The 17,354-nt window shown below is 43.0% G+C and overlaps 1 protein-coding gene across 1 annotated transcript in view; it reads right to left on the bottom strand.

The window, feature by feature from the left end:
- Positions 1-509: 509 nt before the first annotated feature.
- Positions 510-17,354, bottom strand: part of LOC117514735 (exostosin-1b-like) — an 89,805-nt gene continuing 72,960 nt past the window's right edge. Inside the window, exons 5-11 of the mRNA XM_034175295.1 lie at positions 9,306-9,438; positions 8,053-8,171; positions 7,220-7,315; positions 4,335-4,424; positions 4,100-4,260; positions 3,738-3,909; positions 510-1,791 (exon numbers count right to left, since the gene is read on the bottom strand). Coding sequence (XP_034031186.1) covers positions 1,606-1,791; positions 3,738-3,909; positions 4,100-4,260; positions 4,335-4,424; positions 7,220-7,315; positions 8,053-8,171; positions 9,306-9,438 — 957 coding nt within the window. The 3' untranslated portion in view covers positions 510-1,605. The remainder of the gene's footprint in view (positions 1,792-3,737; positions 3,910-4,099; positions 4,261-4,334; positions 4,425-7,219; positions 7,316-8,052; positions 8,172-9,305; positions 9,439-17,354) is intronic.

Here is a 17,354-nt window from a genome sequence, read left to right on the forward strand (position 1 = left end):
ATATGTGGTGCAAAGCTGAGAGCAGTTTTCCTAGCCGTTTTTACACATCGCAACATTTTGATACACCTTACATAAGAGGGTTTACATGTGTATACCCACCAAGAAAGTGAATTAAAAACAGCAATTAAATGAAATAAACATTAATATTAATAGAAAAATACAACGCATCAATTTACTGCTTCACCTCAGGGAGCTTTGGTGCCTGCTCTTCGTTTGTGTGGATTCCTGTGTTGTTAGCAGATCTGTTAAAGGGTAACACCAGGATTTTTCAACCAAGGCTGTACTTTTAGATCTATTGAGGTTCATCTCATGGGGAAGTGATGGTCTAGTGGTTAAGCAGTGGGCTTGAGACCAGAGGATCCTCACTTCAAAGCCCCGTCTGGCCGGAAAATCACTAAGGGCCCTTGTGCAAGGTCCTTAATCCCCAAGTTGCTCCCAGTGTGTAGTGAACGCCTTGCGTGGCAGCACCTTAACATCAGTGTGTGTGTGTGTGTGCGCGCACATGTTTGTGCATGTGAATGGATGAATGCAAGGCATCAATGTAAAGCGCTTTGAGCTTCTGATATGGCTGGAAAAGCGCTATATAAATGCAGTCCATTTACCATTTACCCATCTTTTCACTCAGGACATACAAGACTGATAAAAATCATTTTTGTTCAGATGGAAATGATGAAAAAAAAACAACTAAAAATAGCGCATAGATAAAGAAAAATACTGCTATTCTTTAACGTGCCAAAAAAACCCAAACCTGAGCGTGCGCCATACACTGTCAAGATAGGGCCCCTCTGTGGTAAAAAAGGAAGGATGATGGATTGTTTTTATTTAAAAAATGTGAATGAAGTGCAGGAAAAACAGGAGTTCAATTTCATTCCTTGACCACAACATATAATAAATTATTCAGATTGGCACAAAATTGGCTTTGTTTAATTGAATACAAATATATTTCCATAACACTTATGAAAAAACTGCAAAAGGTGAATGCTGACCTCAAGAATTTTTTTTCCTTTTTACAGATTCCCAAATCCCAACAGCGTTCAATAAAGTGGAGGCACTGCGAAAAACAGATCAATGATCACTATGGTCAGTTTTGTAGTGGAGTTGTTGCTGCTGTCACCACCTGCCCTGCCACTGGTTTTAATTAAGACAATACAGAGTTCTGATCATTCTCTCACTGCATAAAAAAATAGCTAAACATCCAAAATAGTGTTATCCTCTTCATAGTCATAATTATCAGTATTACTCTTGTCAGCAAAAATGTTCATAAACCTATGCATAGCAACCTGTTTTTCAGTGGGTTTGAGTTGGTGGTGGTTCACGCCGCTGCCGCCACTCCCACTTCAAATCGGGCCGTTTCAAGTCCTCATCCGACCCTTCCAATGTGAAAGGGTTCAAAGTAGAAAAAGATTTCTGAAGGACCCAGACAGTCTCCTTCACGTCTGTTATCGTTTTTTGTTTCCCCTCCCCTCTGGTGGTTTCCCTGTAGCTGCTCCTCCAGTCCGTTCATGCAGTCATAAAGACTCTGCTGACTTTGTGCCCCCCCCACCCGGCTGCGTGCTCTGCCCCGTGTCCAGACAGCTGACAGGGGCGGGGGGAGATTCTGCAGGGTTATAGCCTCTCAATGTCCCTGTACTTCTTACGCAGGATGGACACCTGGTCTTTGAACAGGACCGGATCAAGGCGCATCTGAGAATGGATCAGGGGCATGGTGCCAAACCAGCTGGTAAACTTGTTCATGCAGGTCTGACGCTGGGTGAAATGGTCCGGATCGGCCCAGCGAGACGCCCGCGAGCTCTGAGAGGAACAGTGACAGCGACGGACAGGAAGTCAGGAACATGAGGGAAAGTAAAGAAGGAACCGGGAGGTCCCGGGACCAGACACAAGAAAATGAATACTGCATCAACAGCTATTCTGACCTATCAGCACCTGTGATAATTATTCATGACTTGTCGAAAGTAGTGTTGCACAAAAGCAAATCCTAATTTTGATTTCCAAATTAATTAAGAAAGACACTTGTGCTTGTTAAGTAATGAGTATGACTATGAAAACAAAATGCCATGTTGATAAAATGTGCTAACAGAACTTGCAAAAACAGAACAAAGCAATGTACAGAACAATGATTTCTCCTAAAAGTCAAATAAGTCTTTTTTAAACACTTGTTTCTCAGGTGTTCCATGCCTTGCGGTAGTTTGACAGATTTATGGACAGAATGATAAAAACGTGCTCCACATGCTCATTCATTTATATTTTATCGACATTTGGTGGAATCTCACAATTTAGGCTTTATTTTGTGCAGCAGTAACATATGCAGGGGTAATGTTTTCAGTTCTGCATGCCCATCCATCCATATGTTAGCAAAATAATTTGAAGCATTTTCTTTTGGTTTACATCAAGCCTGGTGGAGCGTTTGAGGGTCAGTCAAAGATAACGTGATCGGATTTTAAGAGATATTGGTCAAAAGTAAAAGTCACATACAAAGGTTAAAATTTTGGCCTCACAGATACATATAACGGGCATTTATGATTTCAATTCAATTTAATTCAATGTATTTAGTTTATATAGCACCAAATCATAACAAAGCTGTCTCAAGGTGCTTTACACAAGTAAGGTCGAACCTTACTAACCCCTAGAGCAAGAACACAGGCGACAGTGGTAAGGAAAAACTCCCTCTGATGATAATGAGGAAGAAACCTCAAGCAGACCAGACTCAGAGGGGTGGATCCACTGCTTATAATGACTGATTAGAGGAATTAGTTAAAGACACACCTGTGGTCAGTATTAAACATTAATATAAAATCATATCACCTTTCTATTGGTCACACGTTTGACCTTGCTTGACCCTGAAAGATGCAAGTCAAGGTGGTAACTGTTAAACAGTCTGTAGCCCGTATGGATTAAACATGGTGGAAGAGTCCTCTTCTTTGGTCTTTGGACAGAACTGATTAAATATTAAGACCAAACAGAATCATGTCTTATGGTAACTCTGAATCTCAAAGAATTAATTTGCATGAATTGGTGTTGTTGGTTTGAAGGTGCAGCATTTCAAAATGACTTACGAACAAAACAACAAAAAAACTTTAGCCTTGTTAGCTTCTTACTTGTCACATTAAAGCTCTTTACTGTGCAGCTGCCAATGCTTTACTCTTAAAATGCTTTTATTGTGAAGCACATTCAGGCCAAGTAAGACAACTGTAAGCTGATATGTTGACTGTGAAGCCCTTAACCCGTACCGAAACACTAGTGTAGGAAATAAATATTATTTATTCAAGAATAAATAGTAGTTTTTTTTTTTTAGAAAACAGTGACATTCATTTCTACAGAGCTCTGTAGTAGTTCTGCATAATAAAACACCAAAAACATGACTGAGAATAATCAGAAATTAAAGAAAATTTAGCGTACAGGTCTTTAGGTGTACAATATTCCTCACGGAAAAATTTAAATCTCATACTTTAGTGGTTCTTGAGTTTTAGGACGCAGAAGGTATGGCCATACGAACGGACAGAGATTTCTCTTGACAAGCACAACTTACAGTTGTGAATAAATCAACATTTACACATTCTGCTTAGCCACTGGTTCATTTAAATTTAAATGAATTAGAAGTTGTTGTTTTTTTTGAGTAATCTGAACTTCAACTGCATAAAAGTGATAAAGTGTCACAAGGCAAAATGTGTAGCAGCAGGCACGTCTGCTAGAAAAAAAAAAAAAAAAAAACTAAACGGCATTCCAGCATAAATCCTCACCTGCCCCATCATCGTCTCCTTATACTGTTTCTTCTGTGTGACCTTGATAGGTGGCAGCCTGGTGACAGATGAAACCAGAAAATTCATCAGAATGTCCTCGCAGTTTGACATCTGGTCGACCATGTCCTTCAAACTGGCTGGAAGGTAGGTGGTGTATAAGTAGTGGTAGTATCTGAGAGAGAGAGAGAGAGAGAGAGAGAGAGAGAGAGAGAGAGAGAGAGAGAGAGAGAGAGAGAGAGAGAGATTATGAAAATTCAGAAAAGACAAGTGGAGGAGGAGAGCAAACCAAAAATAAATAAATACAGTAAATAAATAAAGCATGAAATGAAAACAGTGAAGTGAGCAGGATGTCAGTGAAGTACTTGTGATAGATGGCGGCTCCAGTCAGAACCATGGAGTAGTCGTTGGTCCATTTGGATGTGTAGCCCCAGCGCTGCTTGTTACTGTCCCAGAAGTGGCTGCGCGCTGGATAACCAACAATACGGTCTGGAAAACTCTGCCACACTGTGAAGGCAAAGTCCACCTGGAGGGTAGAAAAGAGTTAGGAAAAAATCATTTAAAAGAGCTAATCAACTATTTTAAGAAATGCAGCCTGACCTCAGTGGTGGAGAGCACAGTGTCTTCATCCAAACTCAGGACAGCATCAGTAGGGATGGTGTCATAGGGCACAAAGCGGCTGCTTATCACCTGATGGGAAAAACAAAAAACAAAAACACAACAGCAAAATATGACCACTTTTTTGAAAGGAAGTGAGGCATCTCATCTGCTGCAAGGATCTTTGAATTCCATAACAGCAGAGTCAAACAAACGGAACATTCTAAAGTATTCATAATCACTGATGAGTTGCTACAAAGAAAAGGGGTGGGGCTTACAGATTTTCAGGAATCTTGCAGAATACGTGTGGCATATCAAGATGCAGATTAAACAGCATGATTAATGCAAGTTTGCATTGGACTGGTCATGCTGCAGAAGGTGCAGCTTCATTACGCCTGAGATGTCAGAGGTTGTGAGGGAGGAGCACACAGTGGACATGCAAACTGCAGGAATGTCCAACAGAGCAACTGCTTGTCAAATGAATTCACATTTTACTGTCACAAGTTGTCTCCAATGTCGTTTTAACAAGTCTTACAACTGCGGGCCGTGGAACCACCCTGTCCGGCTTCTTCACCATACAAAGATGTTTTATAGAGATCCTCTCCACATTTCAGAGTCCACTTTTATTGTGACCAGTCCAAGGTGCATGTGTGCACTCATCATGCTGTTTAATCAACATTCTGATCTGTTGTACCACACAGGGGGAATGGATCATCGTAGAAACGATGAAGTGCTCACTAACATGGGTTTTTTACAAATTTGTAAACAAACTTTGAGGAAAAAAAAAATCAAGATTTGTGTGCACAGAAGTCTAAAGCCCATCTCCCATTAACAATTTCTATCACACTTACAAAAGACATCGGGCCTGATATTTAAAAATCATAGCCATAATTTATATGCAATCGCAAGTCTTATTACATAAGATTTTATATCAGGCTGCATAAATTGTTACTGAAGATTGCTGATTACACCAGATTACATATGATTGCCATCATACAATTTATTTATGTATTTATTTTTTGTGCATGTATAAAAATGCTACTTCCTCTTGCGCCCCCCCCCCCCCCCACACACACACACACTCCCCCCCCCCCAAAAAAAACCCCCCCCCCCTACAATTTCTGTGCTACAAATTCAAAAATGTCTTGTGCTGAAGAGCTCAACATGCTTTTCATGGCTTTCATCTTATGGAGGAGCTCAGAGAGAAGCTTCTGCTCAGAAGGTCCTGATTACTGCTTACTGTACCCGACTGTCCTATATCACCTTCTTCTACACAAAATTACCCCCGGTTTGCAGCAATTAAATCTGATTATTCATTTTCTTTGTATCGCGATTTTTTAAACATGTATCACACTTTTCTGAACCAGGAAAAGCTACTTATACTGTTCATTCATTTGGGGCTGGAGTAAATGCCAGCAGTCATAGGGCAGGAGGCAGGATACAGCTTGGAAAGGATACGAGCCTGTCACAGGGTCACAAGACAAACCCATTCACACATGCTCATTTCACTCACTGTCAATTTAGAGTCACCAATTCACCTAAGCTACATGTCGTGGGAAGAAGCCAATGCACCCAAAAATATGTGGAGAACATGCAAACTCCACACAGAAAGATCCAGGTGAGAAGCAATCCCACAACCTTCTTGCAGTGAGGCAACAGTGCTAACCACTAAGCCACCGTGCTGCCCTACTTTTCCACAGATTTTGTATTCTTTTTTTTTTTTTTTGCCCTCCTTGAAATCACAATCTGATATCAAAAATCTGTAATGGGAGACTGGCTTTAAATCTGTTAATTTGACTTATGAAGAGTGCTTTGAAAGTACAATATCCCCCGCTGGCAAATGCAGCTTTGGTACAAGTGCTTGCTACATTCTGATAACATTTCTAGGACTTGTGCTGATTTTCACAGAATTCGCCCTAAATATGTGAGGCTTTTGATTTCAGAATGCAGGCACCAACTCATGAAACTGGTAGTGTCTAGGTTTGTTAATCAAGGGCCATAACTCTGCCAAAATGCGTCAATCTTGTACAATATTACAATATGTGTACTATCAACCTATAGCAAGGATTTGCACCAAGTTGCATGAAATTCTATTTAAAAGTGTGAAAGGAGCTGATTTCAGAATGCAAGCAGTCAATTGTGAAATTGATGGAGTCTGGCTTTGTTCATAACTCTGGTAAAATGAGCCCAACTGGAATGACATTAAATATGTGTATTACAAACCTATAACAAGGAATTGTACCAAGTTTCCCAAAATTCCTACTAAAAATGTGAAAGGAAATATGGACAGAAATCTCTACGACATCATCCCCCTTTGGGCCTTTGGCCAGCGGGGGATAAAAATAGGAAAGAAAATATAAGTGCTGGCTAATTTTTTTCCCCAAGTCTGTACTTAAAAATCAGGCTTAACAATAATTCACCACAAGACTCTGTAGTGAAGGAGTCTCTGTGTACCGAATAAATAAATTCATTCATTCAGTCGTCATCGTCATCTGCAATGATGATGATGATGACTGTATAGTGAAGGAGTAAACTTGAACATAACAGCATCAGATGTCTGTTTTTTTATGTTTGGTTGGTTGTTTTTTTGTTTTTGCCCGGAGTCTACAGTGGTTAGTGTCCAAAACTTAACATCTGTGAAAGTCAAGTTGGACAGTATTAAGAGGAAAAACACACTTGGTGTGCACTTAATTCACAGAGAGAAAAGGTGACAAAAGCCATGCACAGATCTCATGAACTATTTTTTTAAAGAAAGTTACCATCACCTTGACTTTCACCGTTTCATATGTTAAGCTGAATTGCAGCGAGAACTTCGAATGCAGGATATGAACAGGCTGCAATAAAGTTGCCTGATTGATGGTCGGATAAGTCTCTCTTTTTTTGATTACCTTGCTTTCTCCCTCTATAACAATCACAGGGACTGAGGTGGCAGGCCAGCGACTCTTGGCAGGAAGAGACTTGTCACAGTTCCACAAAATGATCACCTGCAGAAACGTAACCTAAGTAAAGCTCATAGAGTAAAGCACACAAATTAGTCTTTTAAAAACTATTCCGCTTAGACAGCTGTGTGTTGCACTGTAAACACACTTTGTGGATCGTTACCGCCAGCTTGGGGGTATTGTTTCCTGCGCCACTGGTGTGTATGTTTGATTGTTGACAGGATATAGTGGTACAAGGTCAAAGAATAGAAACATTTCAGTTTGGCCTTGGGTGAAGGAAGAGTGGATTAATTTTTTGAATCCAGAGTAGTTCATCATTCATATTTTTATTTTTTAGAATGCTTCCCCCCACTGACTTCCATGTTATGCGTAGTATGGTGACAGAGACCCCCCCATCCCCACCCACCACTACCTTTTTGGCTCAGATATCACATATTACCAACAATCAATGGTAAACGGATTGCGTTTGCATGCATATCAAGAAAGTATGAGCATCTAAGATTCCCAATAAAAATGCCAACATTACCCTCTTACCTAATCTGGTCAAGACAGTGTTCCAAAGATGTACAGTTGATATGCATTCAAAAGCAAATCATTTCCACAATATCCTGTCACTAGATTCATGGAGACATGGATTCATGGAAAGTGCTTCAAGTTCCCTGACTGCTAGTAAAAAAATTAAATACATTGAAAAAAATATTATTTATTCCCCTTCATGACCCTCCCAGCTGTGTGCGCTGTATGCGACTATAAAGAGAAACACTTTTTGTGTTGGGAATTACCTGAGCACAGTACTGCGATTTGGCCACAGCTACGAGCAGCTTCATGACCGGCTGGGACTGGGAGACCAATGGTGTCACCACATGAACAATCGCTGTAAACTTAGGGTACGGCTTGATACCTGAAAAAATAAACTTTAAAACTTAGTACAGAAAAAAGACAAAGCTGCAAAGGCAGTTTCAGGTTCAATTCTGAGATTAATTCAGGGAGGAGAATGACCTGAAAATGGTAATTCTATAATCAATAATAATTCAATAATCAGGATGGTAAAAGGGGCCCCCAATGCTCCCCCACTAATGATATTAGTTTGGGTTTGGTGTTAATTTCACAAATCATTTTCAAGATAGAGGCAACTATTGTGAGTCATTTGAGGGTCAAGGTCAAAACAAAAAGGTTCGAAGCAAAGCTACAGACCGTCCCATATGTTTTATTTATTTTTTTTATTTATTATTATTATTATTATTTTAAATCGAGGGCTGTTGAGGAGTATGCCCCCCCCAATACACCCTCTTTTGGTCTGGATTGACCCCTGGTTTGCAGTCTCTCAGCAGGTAGAATGGAAAAGTTTTGTATTTATGTGAAAAGCATGACCTCATTGAGAGGTAAAAAGGTTTAGTCAGCGCTTTTTACTTCACGCTGTCGTCAGAGGGAGACTTTAGGTGTATTTGGGGGGGAAAGTAAAAAAAAAAAAGCAACATTAGTATTTGTTGTAACGTGTCACGTATCAGCACCTGTCTGTTCACCACAGCGGAGGAGACTCACAGAGCAGCAAAGAGTTTGAAAGAAAAGAAAAGTTTAAAATATGTCTAACTCTGCAATCTTCCAAATGTCCATAAATGTCCTCAATTTCCAAATGTAATGCCAGCGATGACGCGGCAGTCTGCACTAAGTATCTTTGACAGCCTTGAGTGTCTTGGTTTGTAAAGGTTTACTTCATTATGTGTCTGAGTACAAATACACGTCTAATTAGGCTCATGAACAAAAAAGGTACCAGCTAACCAAATCCCAATATCAACAAGCTGCATATCTCACCAACACACACACTACGACCACAAAGCACATTTAATTGGTCTGCTTCTCTGTGACAATCCATGAATTAATAAAGACAGACGGCATCACTTGGGGCAGTGATTTATCTGTCAGTTAGTGCATGTTAAACAGATTCCACAGTCCCACTGTATGTCTGTGTTATGAGTGATGTGAGCATGCAGGATAAATGTCTTGTAACGTGTCTGCGCACACACAAACCACTGACCCAGCTTGGCATAGAAGAAGGGGAAGTCTCCCAGGTATGTGGAGTACAGAGGCAGAGTGAAGAGACCTCCAGGCAGACTGTTCCACATCAGGTTACTCCTTGAGGTGTGCTGCCGTACCCGGTCCTCAATAATCTGCACAAAGCGAAGGAGACAGGATCCAAATTTATGAGGCTTTTATTTTTAAAAGAGCAAAACTGTTTTTTTATGTGTATGTGAACGTGTCACAACAAATTAAGGGCTCGGCTCAGTAGACTGAAATACACACCACCTGTTTCCATATGCAGTGGTTGTACTGCATTCCCTCTTTGTGAATATGAAATTATGTCTCCATGTTTTGACAGTAATTGGCAAATATGAATCAAATATTTATAACACTCCTCGTTTCTGAGTGAGCAGCAGGCAGGAAAGATGAGTAAAAATGCTTTTTGCAGTTCAGTCATATGTCAATATACTGGACTCCAACTTTAGGTTGTTGGACGTTAAAATATCAAGAAAGACAGATAAACCCGGCAGTCCCACATCACCATTTAGTCACTGATGGCAGATTCAGATCAATGAACACTTCTTTAGTTACAAATTTAAATAGTGAGTTGCATCAAATAAACAAGCACTGAGCAAAAAAGAAGCTTCCATGAAAGGATAAATTAAATTTTACAACCCGTGTCATATTAAAACACTGTCAGCAATCAAGCCTATGAATGGTCCACAAATTTGACGACTGCTTCAACGCTGAGAAATCCTCTTTTTTGAAAAGTTTGTTGAGGAAGGAGTGAAAGAGTTAAGTCTTAGACTTCTAAATGAACTCAAAGTGTTGTATGGTTGGGGGTGCCTGGCTGCCTTTTGTTTCTGTCTTTTGTTTTTCCTTCCAGGTGGCTTGCGTTTAGGACTGAGTGGCTGTGTGGCTGAGTTATCAGGACCTCACCCTGATCACCTGAGGCTGGTCATGTGCAGCTCGTCAGGACTCACAGCTGTGGTGCATCTACATGGATTGGAGCATGGTTGCATTTAAGTCTGGAGTACACAGTGTGTATTTGCCAGAGACTCGACCTTGTGACCAGACGGGTGAGATCGTCGTCTTGAGAGCCATCTCATCATCATGGATGCAGAGACCGTCCAGGTTTGATGCCATGGTCTGTGAAAGAGGAGGGGGTGAGGTCTCATGCTCGTCAGCACACTTCCTGTGGTACGTTAGGTTCTGTGACTAACATGAGTACAGTCAGTAAATGTGGTGTCCCTCACACCTTATTATATTGAGCTGTTATGTTAGTCGTTTAATCAGCTTCCACTGCAGTTGAGAATGTGAACTGGGTGTTCCATGCCTGCAGGGTGGGAAGCTGATTAGTAATTAAGCCAGGAAGTGTTTGCTGTTTGTGTACACCTTTGAGTGGTCTCTCTGTGTGTGGAGTGTGGACTCACATGATGGTTTCTTCTTTCACAGACTCGGTTGTCGCGGCCACCTGGGGGGTGTCGGCGGGGTCCTTGGGTCCGAACTGTTTCTGGCTCCGGACCGTTAGTGCTGCTGAGAGCACACCGGCATTCCACCACGCCAGACCGCGCACTTATTTGTTTGTATTATCACATCACTGTTATGTTATTAAATTCAGTTATCCTTTGTACCGTGCTCTGCTTATTTTATACTGGGTCCTTCAAACGCTGGTCGGTTCTCCGTCCTGCGTCCGACACATAACAGTAGTCTCTGGCCAAACATCACGGACCCAGCGGTAGCAGAGGCGGTACCGCGCCGGCAAGGCGGCAGCAGATGTTCAGAAGTTATCCAGATCAGTTGCGGGTGCTCTCCGCCCGGATGGTGCGTGTCTGAGAACCCATTACTGAATACTGATTTGTGCTCTCTTGCAGCCGTGTTCCTGTGTTGTGCCTTATCCGTGGGTCGTGGTGGAGTGTGACTGGCGACGGCTTCGCGTCACACTCCGACCGGATAAGAGGTAAAACGGGAGCTGCATGAGTGGGTCTGTAATGGGTGAACGCGCACGGCGGAGCTCTGTGGCACGGGTCGCTGAGCTTCCTGTGTTACAGTTGTAGCCCCGTTTCCCCGGGTGAAGATAACTACTGCATCTGTTGTGTCAGCTCCGGCGTAATTTAGTTGAAGCACATTTTGGTTGTGTGTTTACACATAGCTGCGCACAAGAAAAGCAGCATGAGTTGTTTTTTCTCTGTTACCAAAGGGGTTTTTATTTTCAGCACTTTGGCTCCCTCTGTTGGTGACTGAGTCACATTACCGTTAATGCTCTTAAGGTGGAACAGGTGTGTTCCATTTGTTTGAGCTTAACGGTATACGTCACTTATTAGTTTTGTGTTGGTTCATTTTTTGTGGGTGTTTTTTGAGTTGTTTTTTGTGTGGGAGATTTTTTACACTATTAGTGTCTGGGGTCGTGACCCTGCAGTCTGTCTGGAGCATAAAAAAAGACCCAAGTAACTTTATGTTAGTCTGTTAGTCTTTCTTTTTATTTCTTTTGGTTTCACCTCCCAGGGTTTGATGGGACGGTCCTCTGGGGGGTAATTGGGTTGTTTTTTCTTTTTTTTTTTTTTTGTTATGCCCTCTCTTCTCCTCTGGCTCCAGCCGTGTGAGCCGTACGTGTCGGCGTTGCTGGAGTGGTGCAGTTTGGTTATGCTGGGCGTTTCCCAGGTAACCTCTGCACCCGTGGGGGGGGGGGGGGGGGGGGGGGGGGGGTTTGGGGTATTTTCTTTTTATTCCCTCTCTTCTCCTCTGGCTCCAGCCGTGTGAGCCGTAGGTTGTCGGCGTTGCTGGAGTGGTGCAGTTTGGTTATGCTGGGCGTTTCCCAGGTAACCTCTGCACCTGGGGGGGGGGGGGGGGGGTTCGGGGGGTTGTTTTTTTTTGTTGATTCCCTGTTCCACCTCCGGCTTCAGCGCGCCTTTGAGCCATCTGCCATCGGCGTGGCTGAGGTTTGGGGCAGTGGAATATACCCGCAGCTGGTGGCTGGTTTGGAAGTCGGAGGGGTGGCTCCGTTTTGTGCCGTCTGCCATACCCGCTGTTCCACTCCTCCCGGTTGACTTCTGGGGTATAGTCATGGTTGGTGACGCTGGACGTGTTTCCAGTTTCCACTGCGCCGAGGGGGTGGGGTTGGGGTTGTTTTGTTTGTTTGTTTTTTTTTTCTCCTTTTGTTTTTCCCCCCAGTTTCCGCCCTCAGGGTGTGACTGTGGTGTCCTCTGGGGGGGAAAGGGCTGTGGGTCCATCTAGCCATAGACGGCCGGGGCTGGGTCCGTTGGTCATGAGGGGGGGCGTCTCCTGGGGTTGATGGAACGGTCCTCTGGGAGGCGCTGGGAGTCCCCGTGGGTGACTTTGGATCCCAGAGGGACCTCGGCTGTGGTTATTACTCCTGGAGCTGGCGGGATGTCCTCTGGGGGGTGTTGGTCCCTACATGTCGTTGGGGGGGGGGGGGGGGGGGGCGTGGTGTTGGTGTTTTTTATTTGCATGCTTAAGTTTGAGTTGTTTTTCTTTTCTCCCCTTCCCGGGGTTTGATGGAACGGTCCTCTGGGGAGGGGGGGGGGGGTGGTGGTTTGGTTGTTTGTGTTTGTCTTTTTTGTTTTATGACTAATCAGACTTTGAACATAGTTGGACAAAGGCTGACTGCACAGGTTCAAGAACTCCTGGCCACACCTGTGCAAATTGACTGACAGAAACAAGGGCAAAGATGAAGTCAGAGGAGAAGACGTCAACCGTTCTGTTAGATGAAGATTCTGTTGGAAGATGAATGCAGATATGGTTTCCAGCCATGGTCCCTGGAGGGGGGTGTTTCTCCTGGGCCAGGTTTGTGTGGTCGCCGGGAGGCTTCCCGTGAGGGTGGGGTGCTGTTGTATGGTTGGGGGTGCCTGGCTGCCTTTTGTTTCTGTCTTTTGTTCTGTCTTTTGTTTTTCCTTCCAGGTGGCTTGCGTTTAGGACTGAGTGGCTGTGTGGCTGAGTTATCAGGACCTCACCCTGATCACCTGAGGCTGGTCATGTGCAGCTCGTCAGGACTCACAGCTGTGGTGCATCTACATGGATTGGAGCATGGTTGCATTTAAGTCTGGAGTACACAGTGTGTATTTGCCAGAGACTCGACCTTGTGACCAGACGGGTGAGATCGTCGTCTTGAGAGCCATCTCATCATCATGGATGCAGAGACCGTCCAGGTTTGATGCCATGGTCTGTGAAAGAGGAGGGGGTGAGGTCTCACGCTCGTCAGCACACTTCCTGAGGTATGTTAGGTTTTGTGACTAACATGAGTACAGTCAGTAAATGTGGTGTCCCTCACACCTTATTATATTGAGCTGTTATGTTAGTCGTTTAATCAGCTTCCACTGCAGTTAAGAATGTGAACTGGGTGTTCCATGCCTGCAGGGTGGGAAGCTGATTAGTAATTAAGCCAGGAAGTGTTTGCTGTTTGTGTACACCTTTGAGTGGTCTCTCTGTGTGTGGAGTGTGGACTCACATGATGGCTTCTTCTTTCACAGACTCGGTTGTCGCGGCCACCTGGGGGGTGTCGGCGGGGTCCTTGGGTCCAAACTGTTTCTGGCTCCGGACCGTTAGTGCTGCTGGGAGCACACCGGCATTCCACCACTCCAGACCGCGCACTTATTTGTTTGTATTATCACATCACTGTTATGTTATTAAATTCAGTTATCCTTTGTACCGTGCTCTGCTTATTTTATACTGGGTCCTTCAAACGCTGGTCGGTTCTCCGTCCTGCGTCCGACACATAACACGAAGCACGTTTTATCAAACCTTCCACCTACACAGCCTTGTTATTACCATGTTAAAGGAAAAGAAAACCCACTGATAAAATACAGCTGGGAAGATAGACTATGCTATCCATCCATCCATTTTCTTCCACTTATCCTAGGTTGGGTCGCGGGGGCAGCAGCTCGAGCAAAGCCGCCAAGACCTCCCGATCCACACACACCTGCCCCAGCTCCTCCAGGGGAACCCCAAGGCGTTCCCAAGCCAGCTGAGAGACGTAGTCCCTCCAGCGTGATCTGGGTCTTCCCCGAGGCCTCCTCCCTATGGGACGTGCCAGGAACACGTTTCCAGCGAGGCGTCCAGGGGGCATCCGGAAAAGATGCCTGAGCCACTTCAGCTGGCTCCTTTCAACGTGGAGGAGCAGCAGCTCGACTCCGAGCTCCTCCCGAGTGACAGTGCTATAAACTAACAATTGATACATATCAATGAAAATAAGGAGCTCTTACAACTGAAATATCCACCTCGAAAGTCAGCATTTAAGCAGAATTCAACAATTTCATAAATGCCGCCACTGTCACAATTTTAACCAATCAGAAAAAAAAAACCCGGATTGCTTGCAGCACTGCTGTGATGTAGTATGAGCACAAAAAGCTACAGGTGGCAAACAGGCGCAGATGTAAAAGTCCTCTCTCCCTCGCTCGTTCGGCTGTCCTCTTCAGCTGCGCTCTGAGCTGCAACTTCATAGAGGGCTGATTTTCAGTAACAATTCAGTTCATTTTTCTGAAAATCTGTGCTATGCGACACAGGCCATTTGAACCCGCGAGCCGGGCAGAAATTTAAAAACTTGTTTCTGGTGCAAGCTGGCGGAAGAAACAGCTCGCCTTCAGCGCAGAAACCTCCCTCTTCTCCTGCAGTTCAGCAGTAAACAGAGCAGAGAGCAGATAGCAGGCAGCACGAGAGAGGTTTCACAGATGTTGGTTCGTCTCCAGGATCGGAAAATCCCACAGGATGGATCAGGAAATCTGATCTGCGAATTACGTCAGTATCAGGTTCCGATAACCAATCCAGGATGTTGACTGCCGCTTACGTGCTTTGCCCCTTCTACAACCCCTGGCAAAAATTATGGACTCACCGGCCTCGGAGGATGTTCATTCAGTTGTTTAATTTTGTAGAAGAAAAGCAGATCACAGACATGACACAAAACTAAAGTAATTTCAAATGGCAACTTTCTGGCTTTAAGAAACACTATAAGAAATTAAGAAAAAAAGATTGTGGCAGTCAGTAACGGTTACATTTTTAGACCAAGCAGAGGAAAAAAATATAGACTCACTCAATTCTGAGGAATAAATTATGGAATCACCCTGTAAATTTTCATCCCCAAAACTAACACCTGCATCAAATCACATCTGCTTGTTAGTCTGCATCTAAAAAGGAGTGATCACACCTTGCGGAGCTGTTGAACCAAGTGGACTGACATGAATCATGGCTCCAACACGAGAGATGTCAATTGAAACAAAGGAGAGGATTATCAAACTCTTAAAAGAGGGTAAATCATCACGCAATGTTGCAAAAGATGTTGGTTGTTCACAGTCAGCTGTGTCTAAACTCTGGACCAAATACAAACAACATGGGAAGGTTGTTAAAGGCAAACATACTGGTAGACCAAGGAAGACATCAAAGCGTCAAGACAGAAAACTTAAAGCAATATGTCTCAAAAATCGAAAATGCACAACAAAACAAATGAGGAACGAATGGGAGGAAACTGGAGTCAACTTCTGTGACCGAACTGTAAGAAACCGCCTAAAGGAAATGGGATTTACATACAGAAAAGCTAAACGAAAGCCATCATTAACACCTAAACAGAAAAAAACAAGGTTACAATGGGCTAAAGAAAAGCAATCGTGGACTGTGGATGACTGGATGAAAGTCATATTCAGAGATGAATCTCGAATCTGCATTGGGCAAAGTGATGATGCTGGAACTTTTGTTTGGTGCCGTTCCAATGAGATTTATAAAGATGACTGCCTGAAGAGAACATGTAAATTTCCAGAGTCATTGATGATATGGTGCTGCATGTCAGGTAAAGGCACTGGGGAGATGGCTGTCATTACATCATCAATAAATGCACAAGTTTACGTTGATATTTTGGACACTTTTCTGATGTTTGAGGATGATGAAATCATTTTTCAAGAAGATAATGCATCTTGCCATAGAGCAAAAACTGTGAAAACATTCCTTGCAAAAAGACACATAGGGTCAATTTCATGACATAGGGTCAATGTCAACGAGCAGATGTGATTTGATGCAGGTGTTAGTTTTGGGGATGGAAATTTCCATAATTTATTCCTCAGAATTGAGTGAGTCCATATTTTTTTCCTCTGCTTGGTCTAAAAAAGTAACCGTTACTGACTGCCACAGTCTTATTTCTTGATTTCTTATGGTGTTTCTTAAAGCCAGAAAGTTGCCATTTGAAATTACTTTAGTTTTGTGTCATGTCTGTGATCTGCTTTTTTTCTACAAAATTAAACGACAGAATGAACATCCTCCGAGGCCGGTGATTCCATAATTTTTGCCAGGGGTTGTATACTGAACAGTGACAGTGGCAGTGTTGTGAACCTCTGTGCCCATGTGATCGCTGTTATAGCAGCCAGCATGACCGCCACCTGATGGCTTTAGGCCAGCCATAAAAAAACGCTCTTAACTTTAACCTAAATGATCACACAAGCCTACAACCTTTCATATGGGCTCTCAATATCATATGTGTGTGTGTCACTTTGAAATATAAATCGCAGAACTACTCAAAGTAAAAACAATAAAAACAATAATGCAACTTTTAGCCCAGACAGTACAGTATGATAAATAAAGTATGCACAAAGATGTATAATTAAAGTATGCCGGCCAACTCTGGATTTCATTGTCCATTGCAATGTTTTACAACAGACATCACAATTTTCTAATTAAACAGACGTCACCCAGTGCTACAGCATGCACGTCGATTAAGCATACCCTATAAGACATGCTGCCATTAAAACAATCAGAATTACTGCTACAAATTATGTTATTTTATTTGCGCTGCTGTATTTGAAACAATTCGTTAGTCATTGCTTTACATGTTAGAATCAAATTTAAGTGCATTTTGTGCAAAACACCACATAGTTGCACAACCTAACCAATCTTTACATTATTGGGCAGTATTCCTAGCAGAACCAGTGCTCTCCAAGAAGGATGCACTTATAAAATATTAAGCATTCACACTGGCTACAGAGCAAAGTAAACCACATTGTTTTTTCAGGATGCCAAGGGAACAAACTCATTCTTGATGTATATCATGCAGACAGTAAAATATGAAAAA

This window comes from Thalassophryne amazonica, chromosome 7 (genome assembly GCF_902500255.1).
Source record: "Thalassophryne amazonica chromosome 7, fThaAma1.1, whole genome shotgun sequence".
NCBI classification, from domain to species: domain Eukaryota; kingdom Metazoa; phylum Chordata; class Actinopteri; order Batrachoidiformes; family Batrachoididae; genus Thalassophryne; species Thalassophryne amazonica.